Here is a 26096-nt window from a genome sequence, read left to right on the forward strand (position 1 = left end):
AAGTGGGTAAGGGCACGGAAGACTTAAGTTTAATATCCTGCACTGCTTAGATCCCTGAACACTGCTAGGTTTGCATTGCTAGCCTGAGCGTTGCTGGAAGTGGTCCTGTTTTCTTTCTTCCTAAGTACTACTGACTGTGGCCTCTATAAAAATAATTCTATTTGTAAAATTGCACCTTAATTTATTTGTTAATTTGTTTTTTGGGTCATACCTGGCTCTATGCTCAGGGATCACTGCTGGTGGGATTGGGGAACCATATGGGATGCCAGGAAACAATCCCGGGTCAGCAAGGCAAGCGCCTTACGTGCTATGATCTCTTTGGCCTCTAAAATTTGATAATTATGTGACTTTCAGGTTACTTTTTTTTTTTGGCTTATTTTTTGGGTCACACTCAGCGATGCACAGGGGTTACTCCTGGCTCATGCGCTCAGGAATTACTCCTGGTGGTGTTCAGGGGACCATATGGGATGCTGGGAATTGAACCCGTGTCGGCCGCGTGCAAGGCAAATGCCCTACCTGCTGTACTATCGCTCCAGCCCCTCAGGTTACTTTTTAATTAATTTTTATGCTTATATCGGTGGTAGAGTTTGTTTCTGTTTTTAAATCCATTTCATTGTCCTTTTTTAGGTTTGAATCCATTTTTATATAATTTTTTTTTTTTTTTTTTGTCGGGGAGTCACAGATGGAAATGCTCAGGACATACTCTTGACTTTGCTCAGGGATCACTCCTGGGGGTTGCTCAGAGGACCAGTGATCAATCCTGGGTCTGCTGTATGCAAGCATTCTATCTGCTGTACTCACCTCACCCCCTTTTTATTATTCGTGGTGCTACAGATCAAACTCAGGGCCTACACATGCAATGTCTATACTTTATCACTGAACCAAGTTGCTGGCTCCTCGATATTATCAACCTGAGCCTCATGAATTTTTATTTTTCGTAACAGTTTCTGTACCATTCGTCAATTGTCCATTGATGCCAATTTATGAATTACTAGAGACGGATTTAGTAGATATGATTTGGAACCTGTAAGTTTATATTTTCAATAAGCATTCCAGGGGCTGGAGAGAGCACAAGGGCTAAGGTGTTACATGACTGGAGAGTCAGTAGAGCAGATACGGCACCTGCATTGCATATGGCCTAAGGGTTGATGGCCAGCATCCCATATAGCACCAATGAAGTGGTCCCGGAGTACAGGGCCAGAATCAAATACTGGGCACTGCTGCTGTGGCCAAAAAAAAAAAAAAAAACCCCAACAAAAAATAGGTCAGCATATGCCTGACTCTGTTTTGAATCCCTGCCACCATCAGGGGGCACTCCTGAGCACTGCTGGCTGTGACATAAGAAACAAGAAGCAAAACAGAAAGCCAAACAAGAACTTCCCCCACACATTTACAAAAAACATTCTAACTTAATCAGTGATAGTTCTTTGAGATACAAGATTGAATACAGCTACAATTTAAGCCAAACTTAATAAAATATTTGAATTTAGGACATCTCTCTGAATTTTAGTTGTGACCTAAGGCAAATCCTTATTTTTTTTTTTTATGCCTCAGTTCTTCATTCTGTTTTTAATTGTTTATTGTTTATTTACTTGTGTTGTGGGGTGTTGAACTTAGAACTTCAGACATAATAGGTATGTGCTTTATTATTGTTACATTTCTAGTTCTCCAGTATATTATTATTATTATTATTAATTCTTGTTTTTGCATTGCACACTTAGGGCTTGCTCCTGGCTCTGCATTCTGGGGTCACTGCTGGCAGGCCCGGGTGACCGTATGGGGTGCAGGGGATGGAACCCAGGCCAGCCACATGTAAAGCAAGAACCCTACCCGCTGTACTATCTCTTCAATCCCCTCCTGCAGCTTTTTAAAAAATCAATACAGAAAACTGACCTACAGATAAAGTTTTTGACCTTTTTAATACCTGTGCAATAGTGAAAAGAGGAGAAATAATTGGCACCCTTCTGCAACTTAAATTAAAACCATTATTTATAATAAGAATGTTTATATATCAGGATTGATAATAGTATCACTGTATTCTAGGCATTACATGTGTTATGTGGCAATAACCTTTTTGCAGATGAATAGTAAATTTCTATGGACTGGCATAGGTCCATGGATCTGCAGTTGAAAACCAGTGCTCTAAACAAATGGCCAGAGGCAACAGAGATGAACTGAACTGGGGAGGCTGAGGAAGGGCCTTAAGGGGGATGGGAGGGGTCTTTAGGACATTGGTGGAGGGAAGTAGTGTTCCAGTACCACAACCACCACAACACCACCATGTTGTTGTTGGGGTAGGGAGGATATATATACAAAAAGTTGTCATTAACAGAACTGTATATCATGGCAAATAATGATGAAAGGAAGGGAATGAGGCGGGGGAGTTTAAAAAAAAAAAAAGTAAAGCCACTATCCAGATCATCTTCAGTTTAAGTACATTTGGGATGGCAGTGTGGATGGGACACAGTCTAAGTTGAGCCATGTCTTTAGACTAATTTTTTTGCTCTATATTTTGGGGATTTGGTGCCACATCCAGTGGTACTCAGTGATGATCCTGTCCCGGTGCCCTGGGGTCATTGAGGGTGCCATATGTGGAGCTGGAAAATTGACTAGGGTTGGCCACATACATGGCAGCCTTAAATTAAAACCATTATTTACCTGAACCACCTCTCTGACCCTTTATCTTTGTATAAGTTTTTAGGGCTTAATGTTTCCAACCCCTCCAAGATATCATGTTCTACAAACTAGTATTTACTGAGTATAATGCTATGCATTATATGGGACCTCTTATTGTCTAGTTCCTGCTCTCAGAGAACCCTGCAGGCTACCGAGAGTATCCTGGCCGCATATATGCCTGACTGGGAACACCTGTAAAGGTGATTAGAGGCTGCCCCAAAAGTCTCCATCCCTCTCGGAGAGCCTGGCAAGCTACTGAGAGTATCCCCCCCGCACAGCAGAGCCTGGCAAGCTCCCTGTGGCGTACTCGATATGCCAAAAACAGTAACAATGATGTTCCTCATTACCCTGATGCTGAAAGAGCCCCCAATATGCCATCGGGCTGCACTAGCACGTGACAGGGACAAATGGAGACGTTACTGGAGCCCGCTTGAGCAAATCGATGAACAACTGGTTGATAGTGATAGTGTGATAGTGAATGCTATGCATTTCGAAGTCAGATGGTAACCCTATTTTGCATGTTTTCTCCAAAGTTTCTGCTCACATGCATTTTGAATGACATAGTAATATGTTTGTTGCTTATATTAGGATGCTCAAGAATTTCTTCGCTGTTTAATGGATCTTCTCCATGAAGAATTGAAGGAACAGATCATGGAAGTAGAGGATGATTCTCAGCCTATAAATACTGAGGAGACCATGGAAGAAGACAAGAGCCAGTCAGATTTGGATTTTCAGTCCTGTGAATCTTGTAGCAGCAGTGATAAAGCAGAAAATGAAAATGGCTCTAGAGGCTTTTCTGAAGATAATAATGAAACAACAATGTTGATTCAGGATGATGATAACAACTCAGAAATTTCAAAGGATTGGCAAAAAGAGAAGATGTACAATAAGATTAACAAAATGAACTCTGAAGGGGAATTAGATAAAGATAGAGACTCTGTGTCTGAAACAGTCGACTTGAACCAAGAAACTGTCAAAGTGCAAATACACAGCCGAGTTTCAGGTGACAGCTTATTAATTTGATCTTAAAAATGACAGCATTTCCTTGGTAGACAATGGTATAAGAATTATTATAATTTTAGTTTCATAATTGATATTTTTTCCTTTGGGAAAAGTCATAAGCACTGATAGAACAAACATTTCTAATATTAAAATTGTGTTTAGTGTACTAAAAATAAAATGGAATGAATTTTAGCTTTGGCTTAAATTGTGTGTAGCATATGACATAATTCAATCAAACTAGATTTAGAGAAGAGGGAAATAATTGTTACTTGGGGATTTCTAATTAGTAGAGTTATATTGTAGCAACATTTGTGTGTGAATGTTAAGTTAACCTTTGAGTGAAGACACTTGATTGTACTCAGAAGCTACTTCCAGTGTGTTGCTTGGGACTTCCTTCCCTTCCTTCCTTCCCTCCCTTCCTTCCTCCCTCCCTCCCTCCCTCCCTCCCTCCCTCCCTCCCTTCCTTCCTTCCTTCCTTCCTCCCTCCCTCCCTCCCTCCCTCCCTCCTAGCCTGCCTCTCTCCCTCCCTCCCATCCTCCCTCTCTCTCTACCTCCTATCCTTCCTCCCTCCCATCCTCCCTCCCTCCCGTTTTTTGACCACACCCAGTGGTGCTCATGGCTTATTCCTGGTTTGGTTTAGGGATTACTCCTGGCAGTGCTCAGGGGACTATAAGGGATTTCAGAGATCTGAACCAGGTTGGCTGCAGGCAAGGCAAATGCCTTACCCAATGTACTATCGCTCCTGCCCTGGGGTTACTTCTGACAATGCTGGGGCACCCTGTGGTGCTGAAGCTCATAACCTGGACTTCCTGTGTGCAGAGCATGTACTCTGGTCCTTTGAGCTATTTCCATAGATCAAGTTAAAGTCTTTCTAAGCAGATTCTGTTGAGATTCTGGGAAGAAGCAAAATAACACAATAATTTTGTCATGATATAAATTGTTAGTTTGATGACACTGGATCATGTTGTCTGCCAAATATAAATATTACAGAATGCATTTGGCTGAGATTACTCCTGGCTCTGCACTCAGGAATCACTTCTGGCTTGGAGAACCATATGGGATGCTGGGGAATCGAATCTGGGTCAGCTGCATGCAAGGCAAGCACCTTACCTGCTGTGTTATTTCTCTGACTCCTGCTGACAAAATAATTGAAATGGGTTTTTTGGGGGGAAGGCCAGATTGTGGGGCACACCCAGTGATACTTTGGACTTTTTTCTGGCATTTCACTTACGGATCACTCTTGGTGGGCTCACAGGATCAAACTCGGTACAGTCGTGTACTAAGAAAGCCCCTTATCCACTGTACTATGCCCTCCAGTGCCTGATACATGTATTGATAGAGGAGTTTATTTACTGTAATATACTCTCTTGTGCTAGATTATGGTAGCACTGTCCTGTTGTTCATCGATTTGCTTGAGTGGGCACCAGTAATGTCTCCATTGTGAGACTTGTTACTATTTTTGGCATATTGAATACGCCACAGGGAGCTTGCCAGACTACTGCCAGGCTCTGCTGTGCAGGCGGGATACTCTTGGTAGCTTGCTGGGCTCTCCAAGAGGGGCAGAGGAATCAAATCCGGGTTGTTCCGCATGCAAGGCAAACACCCTACCCGCTGTGCTATTGCTCTGCCCAGATTATGGTATTCATCACTATTTATTGAGAAAGCAAATGGCTAAAGGAATGATAATTCAACTGATTTGTTTTGAATTTTACATTTATCTTTTCAAAAGTTTACTTACTTTGGTTTAATATTTAGTTCTCCAAAGCATATAAAATTAAACAATCAGAGGTTCAAATTCTCTGATCTTAAAATAAATGGCAGATAAGTAACAAAAAATTAACATCTATAATTTTAGAAGATTAAAAACAAGTTGATAATTTAAGTATTTGAATGAATCCTAATTGCATTCTTAATAGAGGAGAAAGATATTTCCTTAATGACACTAATACCTCTCTTGAGGGGCCAGAGTGATAGTACAGTGGGTAGGGCTTTTGTATGTGCTGACCCAGGTTCAATCCCAGCTTCCCTTTTCCAAATATTGTCAAGAGTAATTTCACAAAGCAGAGCAGATTAGTAGTAATCCCTGAGCATTGCCAGGTGTGCCCCCCAAAACAAAAAGCTAATTTGACAACATATAGCACTGCACACTGCACTGCACTGTCCTCCCATTGTTCATTGATTTGCTCGAGTGGGCAGCAGTAACTTCTCACAACAAATTGTGAGATACTGTTTTTGGCATATCGAATACGTCACGGGGAGCTTGCCAGGCCCTGCTGTGCGGGCGGGATACTCACCGTAGCTTGTGGGGCTCTCCAAGAGGGGCGCAGGAATTGAACCTGGGTCGGCCGCATGCAAAGCAAATGCCCTACCTGTTGTGCTATTGCTCCAGCCCAAACAAAATAGATAATAGCTCTTTTTGAAAGGTCTTTTCCTAACAGGTGTATTTCATTTTATCACAATACAAATAATTTATACTTATCTATGCCAAGTTTCTTTTTAGACTTTAATTTGTTTGAGAAGATAATCTCTTCACTAACATGTGATTTTTAAAGCTTTTAAAGAATTAGCCTTGGGTCCAGCACAGTACAGTGGGTAGGATGCTTGCTTTGCACGTGTCTGACCTGGGTTCAGTCCCTGGGTTCAGTCCCCGTAAGGTTCCCTAAGTCTGCCAAGATTGATTCCTGTGCATGTAGCCAGGAGTAGGCCCTGAACACCTCTGGATATACCCCCCCCCCCAAAAAAACACCCTAAATATCTTATTTTTAAATTAGGACCATTATGAAGTTCTGTAGCTATATATTTTACTGCGCACTTTCTGAATTGCCTATAGAGGGAAAATGAAGTATTTTATGTGACATTGATGTGAGTGGTGTTCAAAATATCAAGAAATATTTGATATTATTAGATGGAATAATTTTATTATTTAAGGTAACAATACAAATTTTAAATATTACAGAATACATTACTGATGTCCATTTGAATGACCTGTCTACACCACAGATCCCATCAAATGAAAGTGTTAATCCACGTTTATCAGCAAGCCCTCCTAAATCTGGCAATTTGTGGCCTGGATTGGCACCCACACATAAAAAAGGTAGAAGTTTCAGTTATACAGGTTCCCTTGCTTTTGTAATATAAAGTGATATAATCGTGACATGCTTAATCCTTTACAATTGTTTTCATATTTTGCCATAATTGTGGTTTAAATTTTATGTGCATATGGCACATATGTTCTTTATTTTTGGTATGGAGTTCTAGTGTTGACACTTGTAGATTTTTGTTACGATTAACACAACAGAGTGTGTAACACTTTGACACCCCAAGAAATTCCCTCATGCTACTTTTTTGTAATCAAACCACCCTACCCTACCTTTCTTTGAACCTTAATCCTATTGATCTGTTCTCTGTTCTTATTGTTTTCTCTTTTTCAGAATGGGGCACCATGGGATTCCATTCATAGATGGAATCATACAGTTATGTAGAACTCTTTTGTGTGTGTGGTGCTGTGATTGAACTCAGGGACTCACATACAAAGGCAAACACTGCCATTTTGAGCAGTATACTCAGCTAGTTTGTAGTCTTTTTTTTTTTTTTGGCTTTTTGGGTCACACTTGGCGATGCACAGGGGTTCCTCCTGGCTCTGCACTCAGGAATTACTCCTGGCGGTAGCTCAGGGGACCATATGGGATGCTGAGAATCGAACTCAGGTCGGCCGTGTGCAAGGCAAACGCCCTGCCTGCTATGCTATCACTTCAGCCCCTAGTATGTAGTCTTGAAACATGCTTCTTTCATTTGACACATTGTTGCATGCCTAAGTAGTCCCTTTTTATTACTGAGTATTTCCTTGTATATCTACTGGTTTCTTCATTTCACTCATTAAAGGTATCTGAATTGTTCCAGTTTGAGGAATTTTAAGTAATGCTGCTATAAGCATTTGTGTACAGGTTTCTGTATGAATATAGGTTTCTAATGGTCTTGACTGAATATTTAGAAGTAAAGATACTGGGTTTTGTGTTATTATGCTTAAATGGTACAAGATTGTTTTCAGAGTGACTATATCATTTTGTGTTTTCAATGGCTATTTTAAGAGTTTGGGTATTATGAAATAAAGAACCATGAAACTCTTAGAAAAAAATTAGGAAGTCTTTATTACCTTGTCAGAGTTATTTAAGGACATTAAAAACTTAAAAAGCATCATCTATAAAAGAAAAAATCTAGACACTCACTGACTGAAGATATTGTAAAAGAGAAAGAAGATTGGAAAAGGAAGATTCGAAGAAAATATTTCCATATCACACAGTTCACTGGATTTTTATCTAGAATAGTTCTCAAACTTATAAAAATCCTCTGTTTAAGTAGCCTTACTTGGAAGCATACTCAGTCAACTAAAAGCCAAAAAAAAAAAATTGTTTTTATCTTTGGGTCACACCAAATGGTGCTCATGATTTACTCCTAGCAGGGCTTGGGGGGACCATAAGCAGTGCTGAGGACTGACTATTTGCAAGGCAAGTGCCAAACTCACTGTACTATTTCTCTGCCCCCAGCAAAATTTTTTATTGAAGTCAAAATTATTTTGGTGGAGAGAAGCGCAATCTCTCCAATTTCATCAGTTTGTCTTTGATTTTTTAAAAATAGTAATGTTCACAAATGACATTCAGCATATTAAATTATGTGGATGCTAGAGAAAAAAATGCTTAAGGAGCTACTTGGATTTTTTTTCTTAATTGTACATTTGTTTTTCAATCCTAGCTCAATCTGCCTCATCTCCAAAGAGGAAAAAACAGCATAAGAAATACCGAAGTGTCATTTCAGACATTTTTGATGGAACAATTATTAGTTCAGTACAGTGTCTGACTTGTGACAGGGTGAGTATGAAGGAATTTAAATATGTAGAAAGTTTCTTTATTTCAATAGCCTTAAAAAGATAAAATTGGCAATGGTATGAAAAATTCTTTTTCCTAATTGAAATTATACATGCATTTCTTGTTTTTATATCAGTGTAAGGAGACTTTTTTGTTGTTTGGAAGTAAAAGCATTGCCTTTGTTTTTTTGTTTGTTTTGCCTTTTTTGGGTTTGTTTTTGAGGGAGATTGTTGGTTGTTCTGGGCCACATCTAGTGGTTCCAGAAACTACTATTGGCTTTGTGCTCAGTAATCATTCTTGGTAGTGCCAGGAATCTAACTGCAGTCAGCTGTGTACTAAACCCCTGTACTATCTAAACCCCTGTTACTATCTCTCTGATCCATTATATGTGTGTTTTGTTTCTTTTTTTAGTGTGTGAGATAGGGGCACACCCGCAGTGCTCATGGCTTACTTACTCCTGGCTATGTGCTGAGGATCACTCCTGGCAGGACTTAGGGCACCGTATGGTACTGGGTTGAACCTTGGTCAACCCCAAGGAAGGAACTACTCTCTCCAGCCCCATCACAATATGATATTTCACAGATAGGTTATTGGGCATGTGTGCATTAACAGAAGGAATTAACTCGGTCCTCCTTCTTTAGTTTCATATAAGGCAAGATGTTGCTCAGCAACACTAGTTAGTTATGTAAACACAGTCTCCCAAGGCTGATGAAATAAGTGTGCTGGGGAACCATTGTTATTCATGGGTACACACTTGCTTGTAATGTCTACAATTGGTTATACTTAATGGCTTGTAAATATTTCTCATGTTAAAATTGACTTATAATAAAAGTATCAGATAATAAAGTATTAGATTCATATACAAGAGCACAAATTAAAATCATTGTATGTTAATTAGGTCTCAGTACCACTGAATCTTTCATCAGTGGTTTTATTTGAATGCAATAAGGAATAAATTAATAGCTGATGAATTAATTAAATGACAAGTCTTGGAGAAACCTCACCACAGAGTTTTTAATTATTACATGAGACTTGAATCAGGGCCTGGAGATAGAGTGGAGAGGTTAAGGCATTTGTCTTGCATACAACTGCAGTTGTGACAATGGTACAAAGCCACCACATATGGGTCTGAGCACTGCCAGGTATCATATTTAAGCACCAAGCCATGTGTGTCCCCTTCATACTCCCACCAGAAATGAAAACAAAAAATATCTTAAAAGTCAGATCTAAGAGCTTTCGATAGGGTAATTTTAATCTTTTTGTTTTGTTTTGTTTTGTTTTCTTTTACTCCCACTGTGTTGGGGACCAAGGCATATGCTCTACCACAGAGCTACATCCCTGGCTTAATAGGGTAATTTTATTTATTTATTTTTGGCTCACACCTAGTAGTGCTCAGGACCTGTTTCTGCCTCAATACTTAGAGGTCTGGAGCGATAGCACAGTGGGTAGGGGGTTTGCCTTGAAAGCGGCCAACATGGCCGACCCGGGTTTGATTCCTCCGCCCCTCTCAGAGAGCCTGGCAAGCTACCGAGAGTATCTCGCCCACACGGCAAAGCCTGACAAGCTCCCCGTGACGTATTCGATATGCCAAACACAGTAACAACAAAGTCTCACGATGTTACTGGGCCCGCTCGAGCAAATCCATGAACAACGGGAGGACAGTGACAGGGACTTAGAGGTCAGTCACTCCTGGCTTTGGTGCCGGTAATCAAAATGACCTCCTGGATGCAAAGCGGATATACTGGGTATACAGCCCTTTGAACTATTTCTCCACTCCTACCAGTAGCGTCATCTTAATGTTACATGTTTGGGTACGAAATGAAATTTTCCTGAAAGTTTTCAGTTATTTAAAATATTGGGCTGGAGCGATAGCACAGCGGGTAGGGCATTTGTCTTGTACGCAGCCAACACGACCGACCCGAGTTCGATTCCTCCGCCCCTCTCGGAGAGCCCGGCAAGCTACCAAGAGTATCTTAACCCACAGCAAAGCCTGGCAAGCTACCTGTGACATATTCGATATGCCAAACACAGTAACAACTCTCACAATGTTACTGGGCCCGCTCGAGCAAATCAATGAACAACAGGAGCACAGTGACAGTGATTTAAAATATGCCTGGTTTTATGTTGGTTTTTTTAAACTCCTATGACCAGTCTGTTTTTTTGCTTTTTGGGTCACACCCAGCGATGCTCAGGGGTTATTCCTGGCTTTGCACTCAGGAATTACTCCTGGCGGTGCTTGGGGCACCATGTGGGATGCTGGGAATTGAACCCGGGTTGATGGCATGCAAGGCAAACACCCTACCTGCTATACTATCGCTCCAGCCCTAGCCAGTCATTTTTTAAAAAATTTTTATTAGTGAAAAACCATGAAGTACAGTTGTAGACTCATACATTTTTGTGCTTGGGTTTCAGTTATACAGTGATTGAGTACCCATCCCTTCACCAGTGCCCATTCCCCACCTCCAATGCGCCCAGCATCCCTTCCATCACCCCACCCCTGTGGCAGGGCATTCCCTTTTGTTCTCTCCCTCCTTTTGGGTGCTGTGGTTTGCAAAAGAGGCATTGAGTTGGCCAGTCATTTTTAAATGTAAGTACAGTATTGTTAAAAACTTTGAACCTACGGCTGGAGAGATAATATAGTGGGTAGGGCGTTTGCCTTGATCCCTGGCATCCCATATGGTCCCCCAAACACTGCCAGGAGTAATTCCCGAGTGCAGAGCCACAAGGAACTCCTGAGCATTGACAGGTTTAGCCCCAAAACAAAAAAACAAACTGAAACAAAACAAAAATTTGGACATAGGGACTGGAACAATAGTACAGGGGTAGAGCTCTTGCTTTGCTGGTGGCCAACCCAGGTCCAATATCTGGCACCACATAAGGCTCCCTGAACCCCGCCAGGAGGGATCTCTCAGCGTAGAACCAGGAGTAATCTCTGAGTACCAACAGATGTGTCCCCAAAACAAACAAAAAAAATGAACCTAAAGTTACAATGTTGAATATGGGTACTTTTATAGTGTCCTAAATAATGGTAGTTTAGGTTTATGTGAAGATTAAATATAGAACAGCTTCTGGTACAGAGTCAGGGGTCTTTTTCTATTATTACTGTGAACCAATTCACTTTTACTTTTATTTTGTTATTTAAAATAATTCACTTTATTCTTTGCAGTCTAAATTCTATCCTCATGAATATATGTGCTCGATTATTTTCATCTTATTCTTAAAACAAAAAAACAATTTTAGGTATCTGTAACCCTGGAGACCTTTCAAGATCTGTCCTTGCCAATCCCTGGCAAGGAAGACCTTGCTAAGCTGCATTCCTCAAGTCATCCAACTTCTATAGTCAAAGCAGGATCATGTGGAGAGGCGTATGCTCCACAAGGCTGGATAGCATTTTTCATGGAATATGTGAAAAGGTATGTATGCATTTTCTTTGTTTTGATTGATTACTAAAACTGCAGTTTCTGCTATATTGGCAGAACACTTTCTTTTTTTCTATCAATAATGTTTCAGGTTTGTTGTCTCATGTGTCCCTAGCTGGTTTTGGGGTCCCATAGTAACCTTGCAAGATTGTCTTGCTGCTTTCTTCGCCAGAGATGAATTAAAAGGTAAGAAACATGAAAGCTCATTTACGGCTAATCTGTTTTGGGTCATCTCAAATACTGGTGGGATGCAAATGTATTGGCATAGTTCCAGTACCTACCATATTTTTTATGTGGGACATAGCAATAAAAAAAATACCAAATCATACCTTAAAATTATATATGGGCTGGAGAAATAGTACGTAGGGGGAGGCACTTGTCTTGCACAAGACTGACCCAGATTCAATCCCAGGTACCACATATGGTCCCCTGAGCCCACTAGGTTTAAGTCCTGAGCAACGCTGGTGTCTCCCCAAATCAAAACAAAAAATAATGTATAAAAATTCCTGTGGTATATGATAATGTGCTAAGTGGGGTAAAACTACTCCGGAGATTCAAAGAAGAGGAAAATAAGCCAATATGCATATTTCTGAATTAGTCTCTAAATGCCTTGTTACTATGATACTATTGCAATCCTTAAAACTATCTTTGTGCATCTAGCATCTTGCTGGGATATATGACTGGTGGATTGAACAAATGGAAAAGGCATTTTACTTGTGATAGGTCTTCAAGGTTGGAAAGAAAGATAAGGGAAGGGTGTTAAGGTAAGGTAAAGATCATGAACTGATCTTTGACTGAAGACTGAAATATGCCTTTTGTTACACACAAAGAATTTTAGAAGCAATAGAAAACAGCTTGCTTTTAATTTATCATAAATGGCCAGACCTGGGGCCAGGGATAGCTTAGCACTAGATCTCTTGTCTTGCATGTATGAGGCCCTGCCTGGGTTTGATCCCCAGAATCATAACAAGAACAAAAGAGCAAAAAAAGAATGATTGATCTGTTCTGTTTTCAGGTGACAATATGTACAGTTGTGAGAAATGCAAAAAGTAAGTGATGTTGATGATGCTTTTATGTGCATACTTTATATTTTAAATAGTATTTTTTCTTGATTATTTGAGTAGAGTTTGTGAAATTGATTTCCTTTTTTGTTGATAAAAACATAAGCTAGTAAACTTGTCCTAGAGTTACTTAACTGATACTTCTGTGAACAAATTTTAGGTAAAATTTTGACATAGTTTTGGTTGGGTATGTAACTGAGATACAGCTTATGCCTTGGATTTGTATCCCTGGGTTCTATGCTTGACACTGGAAAATAGAAAGAACAAGAAAATTGAAAATAAAAAGGATAAGAAAATAAGAAAATTGATAACTTGGTATGTTTCATAGATTTAAATCAAAATGTATTTTGAGATAAAATAATGAATCACTCTTGGACAACCATATTCAGTACTCAGGAGATCATATGTGGTGCCAAGATCTATCAAGAATTGACTGGGTGCAAGGCAAGTGCCTTAACCCTGTGCTACCTTTCCTGCCCTTAGTTGCTTTTTTATACCTTGTATAGGTGTTTAAGGCTTCTTACTGGTAAATCAGAAAAGAAATAGAACTGAAGATTAAAGCCAGATTTGTTATTTTGTTTTATTTTTGGACAACACCCAGTAGTGCTTTGGGTCACTAGAATTATGCTCAAGGGTCTTTCCCAACTATGATCTGGGGACCATGCAGTATCAAGGATTGAACCTGGGGTAACTGTATTCAAAATATACTCCCTAGCCTTTGAACTAGTGCCCTGGCCCAAAGAAGATTTGTTTGCTTTATTTCTGGAACACTTGGCTTTGCCCAGGGCCTAGTCCTGGCTCTGTTCTCAGGGATATTTTTATTTTGTTTGATTTGGTTTTTTGGGTCACACCCAGCATTGCTCAGGGGTTACTCCTGGTTCTGCATCTGCACTAAGGAATTACTCCTGATGGTGCTTGGGGGGCCTTATGGGATGCCAGGGATTGAACTTGGGTCGGCCACATGCAAGGCAAACGCTCTATATGCTGTACTATTGCTCTGGCCCACTCAGGGATACTTCTGATGGTGCTTAGGCACCATAAGGAGTGCCAAGGATTGAATCCTGGATGACCATGTGCAAGACAAGCTCCTTACCTGCCACAATCTGGCCCCGTAGGAAGATATTTTTGATGCAGAGTGAGACTGGAAAAATTTTTTCTGAATCACTGATAGTAGCAACTTGTAATAACATAACTTTTCATAATATCAACTCTGGTTGTTTGCAGTAACTCCAGGCAAGTACTGATCAGAAGCTTTTTTTAGGGGAGAGGGCCACACCTGTAAGTGCTCAGGGCTTACTCCTGGCTCTGTGCTCAGGATGGAACCTGTGTCAGCTGTGTGCAGTGCAAGTGCCCTGCCCACTATACTGTCTCTCTGATCTCTTGCTTTTTATTTCTAAATGACAAAAGGGATGGCATATTGCTTTATTAATAAGGCTGAAAACTCCTTACACTTATAGAAAAAAAATACACCTCTAGTGCATTGAAAATTATTAATTTTGTCCTTGCTACCATAGCTGGTGAATGAAGGAGGAGGGAGGTTCAGGAGGGAATATTTTCTTGTAAAGCAACACTGAGTAGAAAAAAGATGATAGTGAATATGGAAAAGAACCTTGCATTTACTCTCAATTCCAAAATAGAACTATCAAGTATATGTTGAATATTACTAATAATAACAGTCCTTTGTTTATCTAAAATTACTTCTTTCCACGTTTAAGAATAAAAGTTGTGGGCCAGAGCAGTAGTACAGTGGGTAGAGTGTTTGCCTTGCATGTGGCCAACCCAGATTTGATCCCAGGCATCCCATATGGTCCCCCAAGCACTGCTAGGAATAAACCCTGAGCATCACCAAGTATGACCCAAAAAGAAAAAAAAAAATGTTGTGAGGCTGGGGATGTGGCTGAAGTGGTAGAGAACATTATTATTTGGTCCCAAGAGCACTACTGGGTATGGACCCTGTAACAAAAAGTGAATTTAAGAGTTGTACTATGTTGACTGGGTAGCGATAGCACAGTGGGTAGGACGTTTGCCTTGCAAGCGGCCAACATGGCCGACCCGAGTTTGATTCCTCTGCCCCTTTCGGAGTGCCCAGCAAGCTACCGAGAGTATCTTGCCCGCACGGCAAAGCCTGGCAAGCTACCCGTGATGTATTCGATATGCCAAAACACAGTAACAGTTGTAACAATGGAGATGTTACTGGGCCTGCTCGAGCAAATCGATAAACAACGGGAGGACAGTGACAGTGACAGTGACTATGTTGATTTAAACAATTCAATAAAATTGTAATTTTTATTTTATCTTGAAATACTTGGATGTTATAAAGGTATAGCCGGGCAGTTTGCAGTAACACTTTTGTCCAAAATTATAAAATTGTTGTTTTAATATTATTTAAAAATAAATTTTATTGGGGCTGGAGAATTAGTTCAGTGGGCTGAGTACGTGCTTTGTATTCCCAAGGCCTGGGATCGGTTCCCAGCACTGTTGTTTCTTGAGCACCACCAGATGTGGCCCCAAAAATAAATACAAGAACCAAAAATTTTACCAAAGAATGATACATATCCCTGAATTTTCTTAGTGCTATTATGAAAGTTTTCTTATACAATGAGGAGCTACACAGTTAGTATATACTTACAAATCGGTTGAATGTAATTCGCTAGTGTTTTTAGCCTTGTCTCTACAGCGTCATAGAGGGTTGGCTGAGGAGCCAGAGCAATAGTACAGCACTTGTTTTGCATGAGATCAATCAGAGTTTGGTCCCTGGCACCCATATGAACCCCTGAGTACACAAGGAATGATTTCTGAGCACAGAGCCAGGAGTAAGTCCTGAGCATAGATGGATGTGACCCAAAAAGTTAAAAAAAAAAAAAAAAAGAAAAAAGATTTGGCTGTATTTCATTGTGTTTCATTGTACTAAATTATTTCTAAATTCATATGGAAAATAGGTTTTCTTAAATTCGTTTTCTCTTTTTCCCCTTTAGGTTGAGGAATGGAGTAAAGTTTTGTAAAGTACAAAAATTTCCTGAGGTATGACCTTATTATAATTCAGCTTATGTGGTAGGCATAAAATAATTTAGTAAATTTTTTAGCATGATTGAAGGAGTGGTTCTGTAATTCAGTTGCTATGTAAACTTTGACTAATCCATTTAAAAATATTAGTTACATAGTAAATGCCTTTATTAGTAAAGCTAAATGGAAAACAGTTTAATAAACATACAATGTAACAAGTAAATTTAGGAGAGACTTATGAGACTGCCATATTTTGCCAGTGTTTTGACATCTTTGGAACATTTATCATAAAAAAGAATTTTTCCTATATAGTTTTATTTTGCTTATCTTGACTTCTTGCTTATAAAATAAAAATTTAATCATACAAAATTTCACTATTCGGTATGCTTTTAGTCTTTCTAATAAGAAATTAAGTTTCTTTTAGATTTCATGCCAGAAACTAAGGTTTGAAGTTTGTTTCCTTTTAGATTTTATGCATCCACCTTAAAAGATTCAGACATGAACTGATGTTTTCCACCAAAATCAGTACTCATGTTTCATTTCCACTGGAGGGTTTGGATCTCCAGCCATTTCTTGCTAAAGATAGTCCAGCTCAGATTGTTACTTATGATCTTTTGTCAGTGATCTGTCATCATGGAACTGCAAGCAGTAAGTATACAGATTTGACATTTGTTCTTCTTAGATTGAAAAAACAATATGATGGGGTGGGGATGGATGCTGCATTTCTATTAGCCTGCAAGGCCTGAGTCTGAGCCTGTTAGCCGTATCAGCTCACAGTGGAGGAGGAGAAGGAACCCAAATATACTTGACCTTAAAGCCTTGGGATATTTGGAATTAGTGAGAAAGATGCTCTTTGTAGAAATTTCAAGAAGGCATTTGGCTCTGTGTCCCAAGTTGCCCTCAGACAGAGAAGATGAATAAGCAGCCAGCAGGGTTCCGTGTGCACGGCACTGTCTGGATAACTCACTCGCTTGATGCTGGTGAACTGCTCAAAAGAACAAAACTGGCCCATGTTATAGAAAAAATAGCTGCCTTTGTGATTTATTCCAAAATGCACATAAAAGCATACACATACCTTAGCTGAAATGTATTGAGGAGCAAGTTACACCCTTAAATTTAGTACATCAGGACCCAGGGTGATAGTACAATGGACAGGGCATTTGCCTTGCACGTGACTGACCCAGGTTCCATCCTCCGCTCCTTTCTTGGTGCCTGGAGCCAGCCAGGAATGATCCCTGAGTGCAGAGCTTGAAGTAAGCCCAGGACACTACTGGGTATGGTCCCCAAACCAAAATAAATAAAGTAAATAAATACATAAAATGCACCTTTATACCACATTTTGTAAGACTGGTTCCTAAATACAAAATAATTTAGACTTAAAAATGTAAAGCTTATGGGGCTGGAGAGATAGTACAGCAGGTAGGGTGCTTGCCTTGCATGAGGCCGATTCAGATTTGATCTTCAGCACCCCATATGGTGCCCTGAGCCCCCCACCAAAGGTGATTCTGGAACACAGTGCCAGGAGTTACCCCTGAGCATTGCCCAGTATGGCCTGTGGCCCACCCCCCAAAAAAGACATAAAAATCTCAGTTGATATCTTAAATAGGACCTGGTTACACAAGGAAAAAAATGTAAACATAGTTTGTATTATTTGTTTTGATTTTACTTTTGCTATTAACAGGAGTCAGAAATTTTCCGAAAATTGAATAATTTTAGTATGAAGTTTGAAATATTAACAATTCTTTTTTAACACTGGGTTTATGTTGCTGTTTATTTGTTTGTTTGGGGGCCACAGCCAGCAGCTCAGGAGTTGCTCTTCGCTCTGTACTTGGGGATCACTACGGATGGTGCCTCAGGGGACCATATGTAGTGATGGGGATAAAACCTGGGTTGACTGTATAAAAGGCAAGCTTCCAAAACAAGCATTGTAACTGCAATTCTTTCTCCAGGAGAAAGAATTTAAAGGTAATCTTGGACTTTTTAAGATTACCTTTTATTAATTTTTACTTCTTCAGTTGGTGGTGTCAAGGACAGATACTGAGGAAAAAAAAACTGAGCATAGTTTATTGTTCTATCAGACTTAAAAATAGTTCTCTTGAGGCTGGGGAGATTGCTTGCGGCTGACCCGGGTTCAATCCTCAGCACCCTGTATTGAATGATCCATAAGTGCAGAGCCAGGAGAAATAAAAAATAAATTGGTCCCCTGAGCCTTGCCGGAGTGATCCCAGAGTGCAGAGCCAGGTGTAAACCCTGAGCATTTCTGGGTGTGACCCCCTAAAACAAACTTGTGTTGATTTTTGTCTTTCTATAACTATTTATTATTTCTTTTTTCTGCTTGAATTCAGGTGGGCATTATATTGCCTATTGTCGAAACAATTTAAATAAGCTATGGTATGAATTTGATGATCAGAGTGTCACTGAAGTTTCAGAGTCTACAGTACAAGGTGCAGAAGCTTATGTTCTTTTCTACAGGTAAAGAAGTAACTGATAATATTTTGATCAATATTGAAGAACATTTCGTCTTGGTGTTATTAGTGATTTAAAAGACTTCAAAGGACTGGGGCAATAGTACAGTGGGTAGAGCTCTTGCCTTGCATATGGCTAACCTGGATTTGATCCCTGGCATTCCATATGGTCCCTCAGAGCCACAAGTAAACCCCTGAGCATTGCTGGGTGTGGGGGTCCCTCCTTTCCCCGCAAAAATACTTTAAAAATGGTTTGCTAGGGCCAGAGAGATAGTACAGTGGCTAGAGGCACTAACTCTGCATGCAGTTGACCTGGGTTTGATCCCTTGTACCACTGCAAGTTTCATTACCTGAGCATGGAGTCAGGAGTAATCCCTGAGCACTGTTAGATATGGCCTAAAAACAAAAAAAATAAATTGGATTGCTAAGAAAAGATTAGAGGTTGTTTTACTTTCATTTCATTGAATAAAAGTAAAAAGGTTACAGACACAATAATCCTTTATCAAGAAGATGCAGAATCATTGGGGCCAGAGAAAGTACAGCAAGTAAGGCACTTGCCTTGCACACGGCCAACCTAGGTTCACTCCCTGCCACTCCTTGTCCTCCAAGTCCACCAGGAATGGTCCATAAGTACAGAGCCAGGAGAAAGCTTTGAGTACCACTTGGTGTGGCCCAAATCCCCTCCCCCTGCAAAGGAGAAAAAACTAAATAGTTAAGTTAAAGGGCAAATGAATATTTTGTTGTAGATTGATATTAATGAAAAATGAGGCAATGGCAGTAGAAAACAGATTTTCTACAAAATAGCTTCTAAAGAAGGTATTACTATAAAAACAAATCTTTGGGGCTGGAGCGATAGCACAGCAGGTAGGGCATTTGCCTTGCCCGCAGCTGACCCGAGTTCAATTCCCAGCATCCCATATGGTTCCCCGAGCACCGCCAGGAGTGATTCCTGAGTATAGAGCCAGGAGTAACCCCTGAGCATCGCCAGGTGTGATCCAAAAAGCAAAAAATAAAATAAATTAAAAAATAAATAAAAACAAATCTTTGACATTTTCCAGTATCTTACAAAAGATTAAGTGATTACTGCCGAAGCAGGAAAACAGATTAACTGTAGATTGATCTTCATAACAAATTCTTGACGCTTACTGTGTACGTACTTACATGTTAATACCAGTAATTAGGATACAGTATTGCCACTAGGGATGTATAATGTTCTTGGGGTGAGTGTATGTATATTATGGGGGAATGATGTAAATTACACCCCCTACCCCCATACACACGTTTTTTCTGAATAATTTCAGAGATCCAATAAGATTCACAGTTTAGGATTCACAGCTAAGTCTAATAAGAGAAAAAATTATCTTACTAATCTAATAGAATAAAATACAATAGAGTTTAATGAAACATTTTTAATAGGAAGAGCAGTGAAGAAGCACAGAAAGAGAGGCGAAGGATATCAAATTTGTTGAACATGATGGAACCAAGTCTCCTTCAGTTTTATATTTCTCGACAGTGGCTAAATAAATTTAAGACCTTTGCTGAACCTGGCCCTATTTCAAATAATGATTTTCTCTGCATTCATGGAGGTAAGAAATTCTTTAATGGGAAGTAATAGTTCGGGTTTGCTATTTTTAACAAAGTAAGAAAGAGCTAAAAATTTTTCTTTTCCACATATTTCACATTTTCTCTTCTGCAGTTTAACATAAATGTGTCTACTTTGATTTCAGTTGTCTTTGTCTTCTGATTATAGGCATATTGTAGCTTGTTCATAGCTTCTCCATTGAATTTCTCTTCTAAACACTGTCCTTAGAATATGAATATATAGAACATTATTAATCGAACTTGCCGTAGGATACTACAATTCATTCATCTTCTCAAAGCTCTAGTTTAATACCAGACACAGATATATAAATAGCCAGTTACAATTCAAGGTGCTTGTCTCTTTCAGATGTTATCTTAGCTCAGATTCATTCAGCTGCTAACTTTGTCTGTGATGTATTTTTTGGTGGTTTGGGGCAGTGCCCAGAATCTAACCCATGGATTCATAAATCATGCCCTCTTTTATTTGCAGCACTCTATCTGTGAAGTGATTCATATACTTCTTGTGGAAATGAATAATTCTTTTCCTAAGTATGAAAATATGCATGGAATTTAACAGAATGAAAAACCCTTCATGTAGTTAAATTTACTAATTACGACGTAAAAGGCTCAAGTATAGAACACATCTTTGCATACGCAAGACCCTAGATTTCATTTCTGACACCACCTGCACCACCAGATCCTTGAGCCCTCACAGCAATAAGAGTAAAATAATTAAATACACATGTAACATAGGTCTGTTATTGCCGTTTCATGTTTACTCCCATGATAAGCAACTTAGTGTGACATCTTTATTAATTTCATGTATGAAGATTTGATAATTTTCATAACTTTTGCATTGAAATTTTCCACTAGGAGTTAGAAGCACAAACCTTGGAATATTTTTCTGTGTAAATATTTTTCTTATTTCTCTACTGAACCAGCTAACATAATCCTTTTCCTATTCTGAATCTTCCTTTAAAATTTTTAAGGGATCTGGAACTGGAGCAATAGTACAGTGGGTAGGGTGTTTGCTTTGCATGCTGCTGACCCCGGTTCGATCCCTGGTATTCCATATGGTGCTCCGAGCACTACCAGGATTAATTCCTAAGCACAGAGCCAGGAGTAACTCCTGAGCATCGCTGGATATGACCAAAAATACTCAACAGAACAACTTTTATGGAATCTGTGTATGCCTGCCTGTTATAGTCACATAAGTTTTTTTCTTTGGAAAGCTTACATCACAAAGGAAAGGTTGTCTCTTTGATTTCCCCCCAATATGTTATTAGTAAATATAATCATAAAAATACTTAAATATCTTAGAAAAATAATTATCAATTTATACTTAATTTTTAATCTTTCAAGGGGGCGAGGTTTTAAGAATTATGATTGTGAAATTCCAGTGATTAATCAGTTTAAAAATAGTTTTAACTTTTTAAAGTAATGTAAAGAAATTAAAGAATGAGACAAACTGGTCTAAACTTTTTTAGGTATTCCTCCACGAAAAGCTAGTTATATTGAAGACTTGGTATTGATGCTGCCTCAGAACATTTGGGATAACCTATATAGCAGGTTTGTTTTCTACGTTACAGTATATTGAAAATGAAATTGTATGAAACTGGCTAAAAGGGGATTAGATAATTTTTTATTTAATTCTTTGTTGTTTGTTGTTTATCCAGAACAGTCTTATTTATCTTCTTGTGAATAGAAAGCCATTTCAGCTAAATTGGCCCTAACTTAGATACTTCAAATAAGAATAAACAACTAATTTTAGGGGTCAGAGTGATAGTATAGTAGTAGTCTATCTTGTCTTGCATACAACAAACTTGGATTTGATCCCTGGTACCCCAAATGGGCCCTGAATCCTACAGGAGTGATCCTTGAGCACAGAGTTAGGAGCAAGTCCTGAGTAATACTGGATGTGACCCCAAAACAAAATAATCCTTATTTTAGTTTTATCCCCTCCCCTTTCTTTTGTTATTGTTTCAATGTAGATACTTCTAATTTTTATTGTATCTTTAATGCTATCCTATAATATTTTACTCGTACATTTCATGCAGTTATTTACTATATTTGCATAATTATTTTATTTCAAGAATTCTTAATTTAGGGACCAGAGCAATATTACAGTGGGACTTTTGCATTGCACATGGAAGACCCCTGTTCGATCACTGGCATTCCATATTGCCCCCCTTAGCACCACAGGAACAATTCCTGAGTGTAAAGCCAGGAGTAACCACTGAGCATCACTGCTGTTGTCCAGAACCTAAATAAAACAAAAAAGAATTCTTGAGTGACCAAGGGAAGCCTGCATTTGATTCAATTTGACTAACTCTGTAGCTATATATAATCTAGATTTATATGTTGTATTCAAATATGCTATATTTGAAAGCCAGTTCTTTACTCTTGAGTTCTTGCTTAATTAACACATTTTGTGAAAGAAAAAGCAAGAAGGGAAATTTGAATTATAAATAAAAGTGATAAAATGATTTTGATAATTGAAATCAAGTCCTATGATTATTTTTTTATGATTATTTCATTTTCATATTACTTGAAGTATGAGAATTTTCTTGTGAAAATTTACTCTTTGCTAGGTACATTTTGTAGCTAAACATTGGAGATCAATTTCCTAGAACTTCAGCTTTCAAGGTTGTCATAATTATTAACTTGTTCATACTTTAGATATGGAGGAGGACCAGCTGTCAACCATCTGTATATTTGTCACACGTGTCAAATTGAGGCAGAGAAAATTGAAAAAAGAAGAAAGACTGAATTGGAAATTTTTATTCGGGTAAAAAAAATAATTTTCAACTTTTAAATGTCACCCAACACAGAGATAGCTCACAATTAGTGGAATTGTATTTTGTTAATGGAATTTTTCACGTAAGAGTTGTAATTCATTTTAAGTATTTTGGATGCAGAGCAGTGAGGAACCTCAGATCACTGTAGTTCTGATTAATCAGATTCTATTTTTGTTTTCACTCATTTGGGGTAAATTTTGTTTTATGAATTGGGATGTGCAAGAAATCTTACAGAAATTGTTAATGATTGGAGAGCTGAATAACCAGTTTTATGAACAGGGACTCATAGACCTTATCTTGATTGCAAGATGTAAGTTTCTGTGAAGTACTGCTGTCAGTAGTACAACTATAATCATTTGTTTATAATCTAAATTCTCTTAGTAGAGTTTGGTTTATCTGAGAGGCATATTCATTGATAACTTTGCTGAGAATATCTTTCTGAGACTGTTACTGAAGGAAAAACAAACGTGTCAAGAAAAATTAAGATTGTTTTTATGAAAATGGATAGAAATTGTTGACCATACCAAAAATAGATTTGATGTTATAAACTTTCCAAAGACAAGTTTTTGTTGACTGTAAGTCATTCTATGAATACATTCCATAAATAACTAATGTTCATATCTCATCAGACGTTACTGGAAATATAGATCTAGGTAATGGAAGGTTTAACTACTAAAAAGACTTAGAGAAGATCACTGCTAGGCTTATTGTTTTGTTTTGCCTTGACCTCTTTACTTCTTAAAAATCACTTTTTTTTTGGGGGGGTATGTATTTGCTACTTCTGAGATCTAAAATTAGATGTTTTTATATTCATAAATGTGAACATGTAGCTTAGTACCAAGTACAGAGCATGAATGTACATCATGAATTTTATATGAGGAACCTTTGTAAGGTGCTGAGGTTGTGTTTTCTGCTACAAAGCTCATTCTAGACATTAAATATCTGTTTCCTCTCCCCTCCTTCTTTGCCCCATAGCTCAACAGAGCATTCCAAGAGGAAGACTCTCCTGCTACTTTTTATTGCATCAGTATGCAGTGGTTTAGAGAGTGGGAGAGTTTTGTGAAGGGTAAAGATGGAGGTAAGAGGGTAACTGAAAATTGAAAGTCTTTACAGATGTTTGCTTATGTGACAAATAATTCCTTAATATGTATATACACTTCAAGTTGAATTTAAAGGACTAGAGAAAAAGGTCCCTCCCCCAGGGATCTTAAATTCTAGTTTATATTCTGGCTGTTTTAATTTTTAAACTTATTTCTCTATAATAGCAGATTCATAGAAGGAATAAAGTAACTGAACAAAATTAGAGCTCTAACTATTGAAAATTAAAAAAATTAATTCAGTACTAGGTTTAGTTAAATTATTTTTTTGGGGGGGTGTCTTTCCTCACTGGAGAATACCACATTCTCTCAAATGTTTCTTTGGCCTCATTCTTTTTAGTAAAGTTTTGTTGTTGTTGTTTTTGGACCACACCCAGTGATCACTCCTGACAGTTCTCAGGGAAACATTTGGGGTACTAGGGATTGAACTACTGCCAGGTCAGCTACTTTCAAGTTAAATGCCCTAATCTACTCTATTATTGCTTTGTCTCCTCTGCACTGTCCTCCTGTTGTTCATCAATTTGCTCGAGCAGGCACCGGTAACATCTCACAACAAATTGTGAGACTTGTTGTTACTGTTTTTGGCATATCAAATACATCATGGGGAGCTTGCCAGGCTTCGCCGGGCGGGCAAGATACTCTCGATAACTTGCCGGGTTCTCCAAGAGGCGCGGAAGAATAGAACCCGGGTCAGCCACGTGCAAGGCAAACGCCCTACTTGCTGTGCTTCGGCCCCTCAGTTCTTTTTTTTTCTTCAAAACTTAATAAGTTATGGACTAATTATTTATTACATGGGGACACCTGTGGACTTTTTCAAAAAAGGAGGTAATGATAAAAAGACCACAAATATAGTAAAAGAGTTTTCCTATGTTTCTAGAGGAATTACAGTATTTTTTTTGTCCCCGTCTAATTTTGCAGATTTTGATAATGAAAACATACTTTTGTATTCAAGGGGAAAATAAAAGTTTTTTCTTTCTTCTTTTTTGGTTGGGGGAGAGGGCTGGGGGCCATAACTGGTGATATTCAGGGGCAGTTCCTGACTGTATTCAGGGGTGACCCCTGGCAGTGCTCAGGGGACCATATGTCATGCTGGGGATTTGAACCATGCTCAGAGCCAAAGCAGCTACATGCAAGGCAAGTACTTTACCTCTTGATATTTTTCCCCCATTTTTAATTTTTGGGCCATACACAGCTGTAGACTGGGCTTACTCCTGGTTCTATCTTCATTTTCATATGACTCCTGGCAGTGCTCTAGAAACCATATGTGATCTTAGGGGCTGAACCTAAGAGACAATATAGGGTTAAGGCACTTGCCTTGCACACAGAGTCCTGTGGTTTGATCCCTGACACCATATATAGTCCCTGAGCCCTGTCAGAAATAAGCCCTTATCACAGCTGATGTGACTTAAAAACAAAAACCAAAACTAACAGCACTTGAAATTAGAAATATGCAATTCTTTGAAAAGTATACAATTTGATTATTTATTTTTTCTTTTAACATAGATCCTCCAGGTCCTATTGACAACACTAAAATCGCAGTCACTAAGTGTGGCAATGTGATGCTCAGGCAAGGTAATTTTGACTAATACTTCAGCCTAGTGATTTGTCATTGCTGTATGTCTCTGGAGAATTATGCTGAACAAAAATTTGATCTTAGGGGATTACATACTATACAAGTATATGTATTGTTTGCATATATGTAGCATTTTTCAAGTGAAAAAGATATAGAAATGATGAAGAGGTGAATGGTTTCCAGAGCTTTAAAGGAAGTAGGGATAGTGGTGTTGGGAGCAGTAATGGTTATGGAAGAACAACATGATGGATTTTTGGATAATGAAATAAAATAATAAAAATTCTGTATCATAATTTCATTAGTGTATCTCAGTTTTGATATTATTTTTGTTCCTGGAAGAAACTGGAGAGATGGTACAGTGGCACCTCTACATTATTGCTTATGTCTGCATGTGAATATATAGTTAACTCAAATAAAAAGGTTACTCTTAAAAATGTTTTTTATAATCTATTTCTTGACTTTTTGGGTCACACCCAGCAATGCTCAGGGGTTACTCCTGGCTCTGCACTGAGGAATTACCCCTGGTGGTGCGTGGGGGACCATATGGGATGCCGGGGAT

General features: G+C 38.7%; 1 protein-coding gene across 2 annotated transcripts in view; it reads left to right on the forward strand.

The window, feature by feature from the left end:
* The window catches only part of USP33 (ubiquitin specific peptidase 33), a 64381-nt gene that overhangs the window by 36515 nt on the left and 1770 nt on the right, over positions 1-26096 (forward strand). Inside the window, exons 10-23 of one of the 2 annotated variants that reach the window (XM_056123751.1) lie at positions 3265-3679; positions 6635-6772; positions 8428-8543; positions 11781-11953; positions 12075-12145; positions 12975-13008; positions 15996-16041; positions 16491-16671; positions 18369-18495; positions 19905-20074; positions 21557-21638; positions 22749-22857; positions 23843-23945; positions 25468-25536. In XM_056123751.1, the coding sequence (XP_055979726.1) occupies positions 3265-3679; positions 6635-6772; positions 8428-8543; positions 11781-11953; positions 12075-12145; positions 12975-13008; positions 15996-16041; positions 16491-16671; positions 18369-18495; positions 19905-20074; positions 21557-21638; positions 22749-22857; positions 23843-23945; positions 25468-25536 (1834 nt within the window). Of the gene's footprint in view, positions 1-3264; positions 3680-6634; positions 6773-8427; positions 8544-11780; positions 11954-12050; positions 12146-12974; positions 13009-15995; positions 16042-16490; positions 16672-18368; positions 18496-19904; positions 20075-21556; positions 21639-22748; positions 22858-23842; positions 23946-25467; positions 25537-26096 lie in introns of both variants that reach the window. The other variant, XM_056123750.1, reaches the window with a different exon arrangement.

This window comes from Sorex fumeus, unplaced genomic scaffold (genome assembly GCF_029834395.1).
Source record: "Sorex fumeus unplaced genomic scaffold, SorFum_2.1 ptg000047l, whole genome shotgun sequence".
In the NCBI taxonomy this organism is placed as follows: Eukaryota; Metazoa; Chordata; class Mammalia; order Eulipotyphla; family Soricidae; genus Sorex; species Sorex fumeus.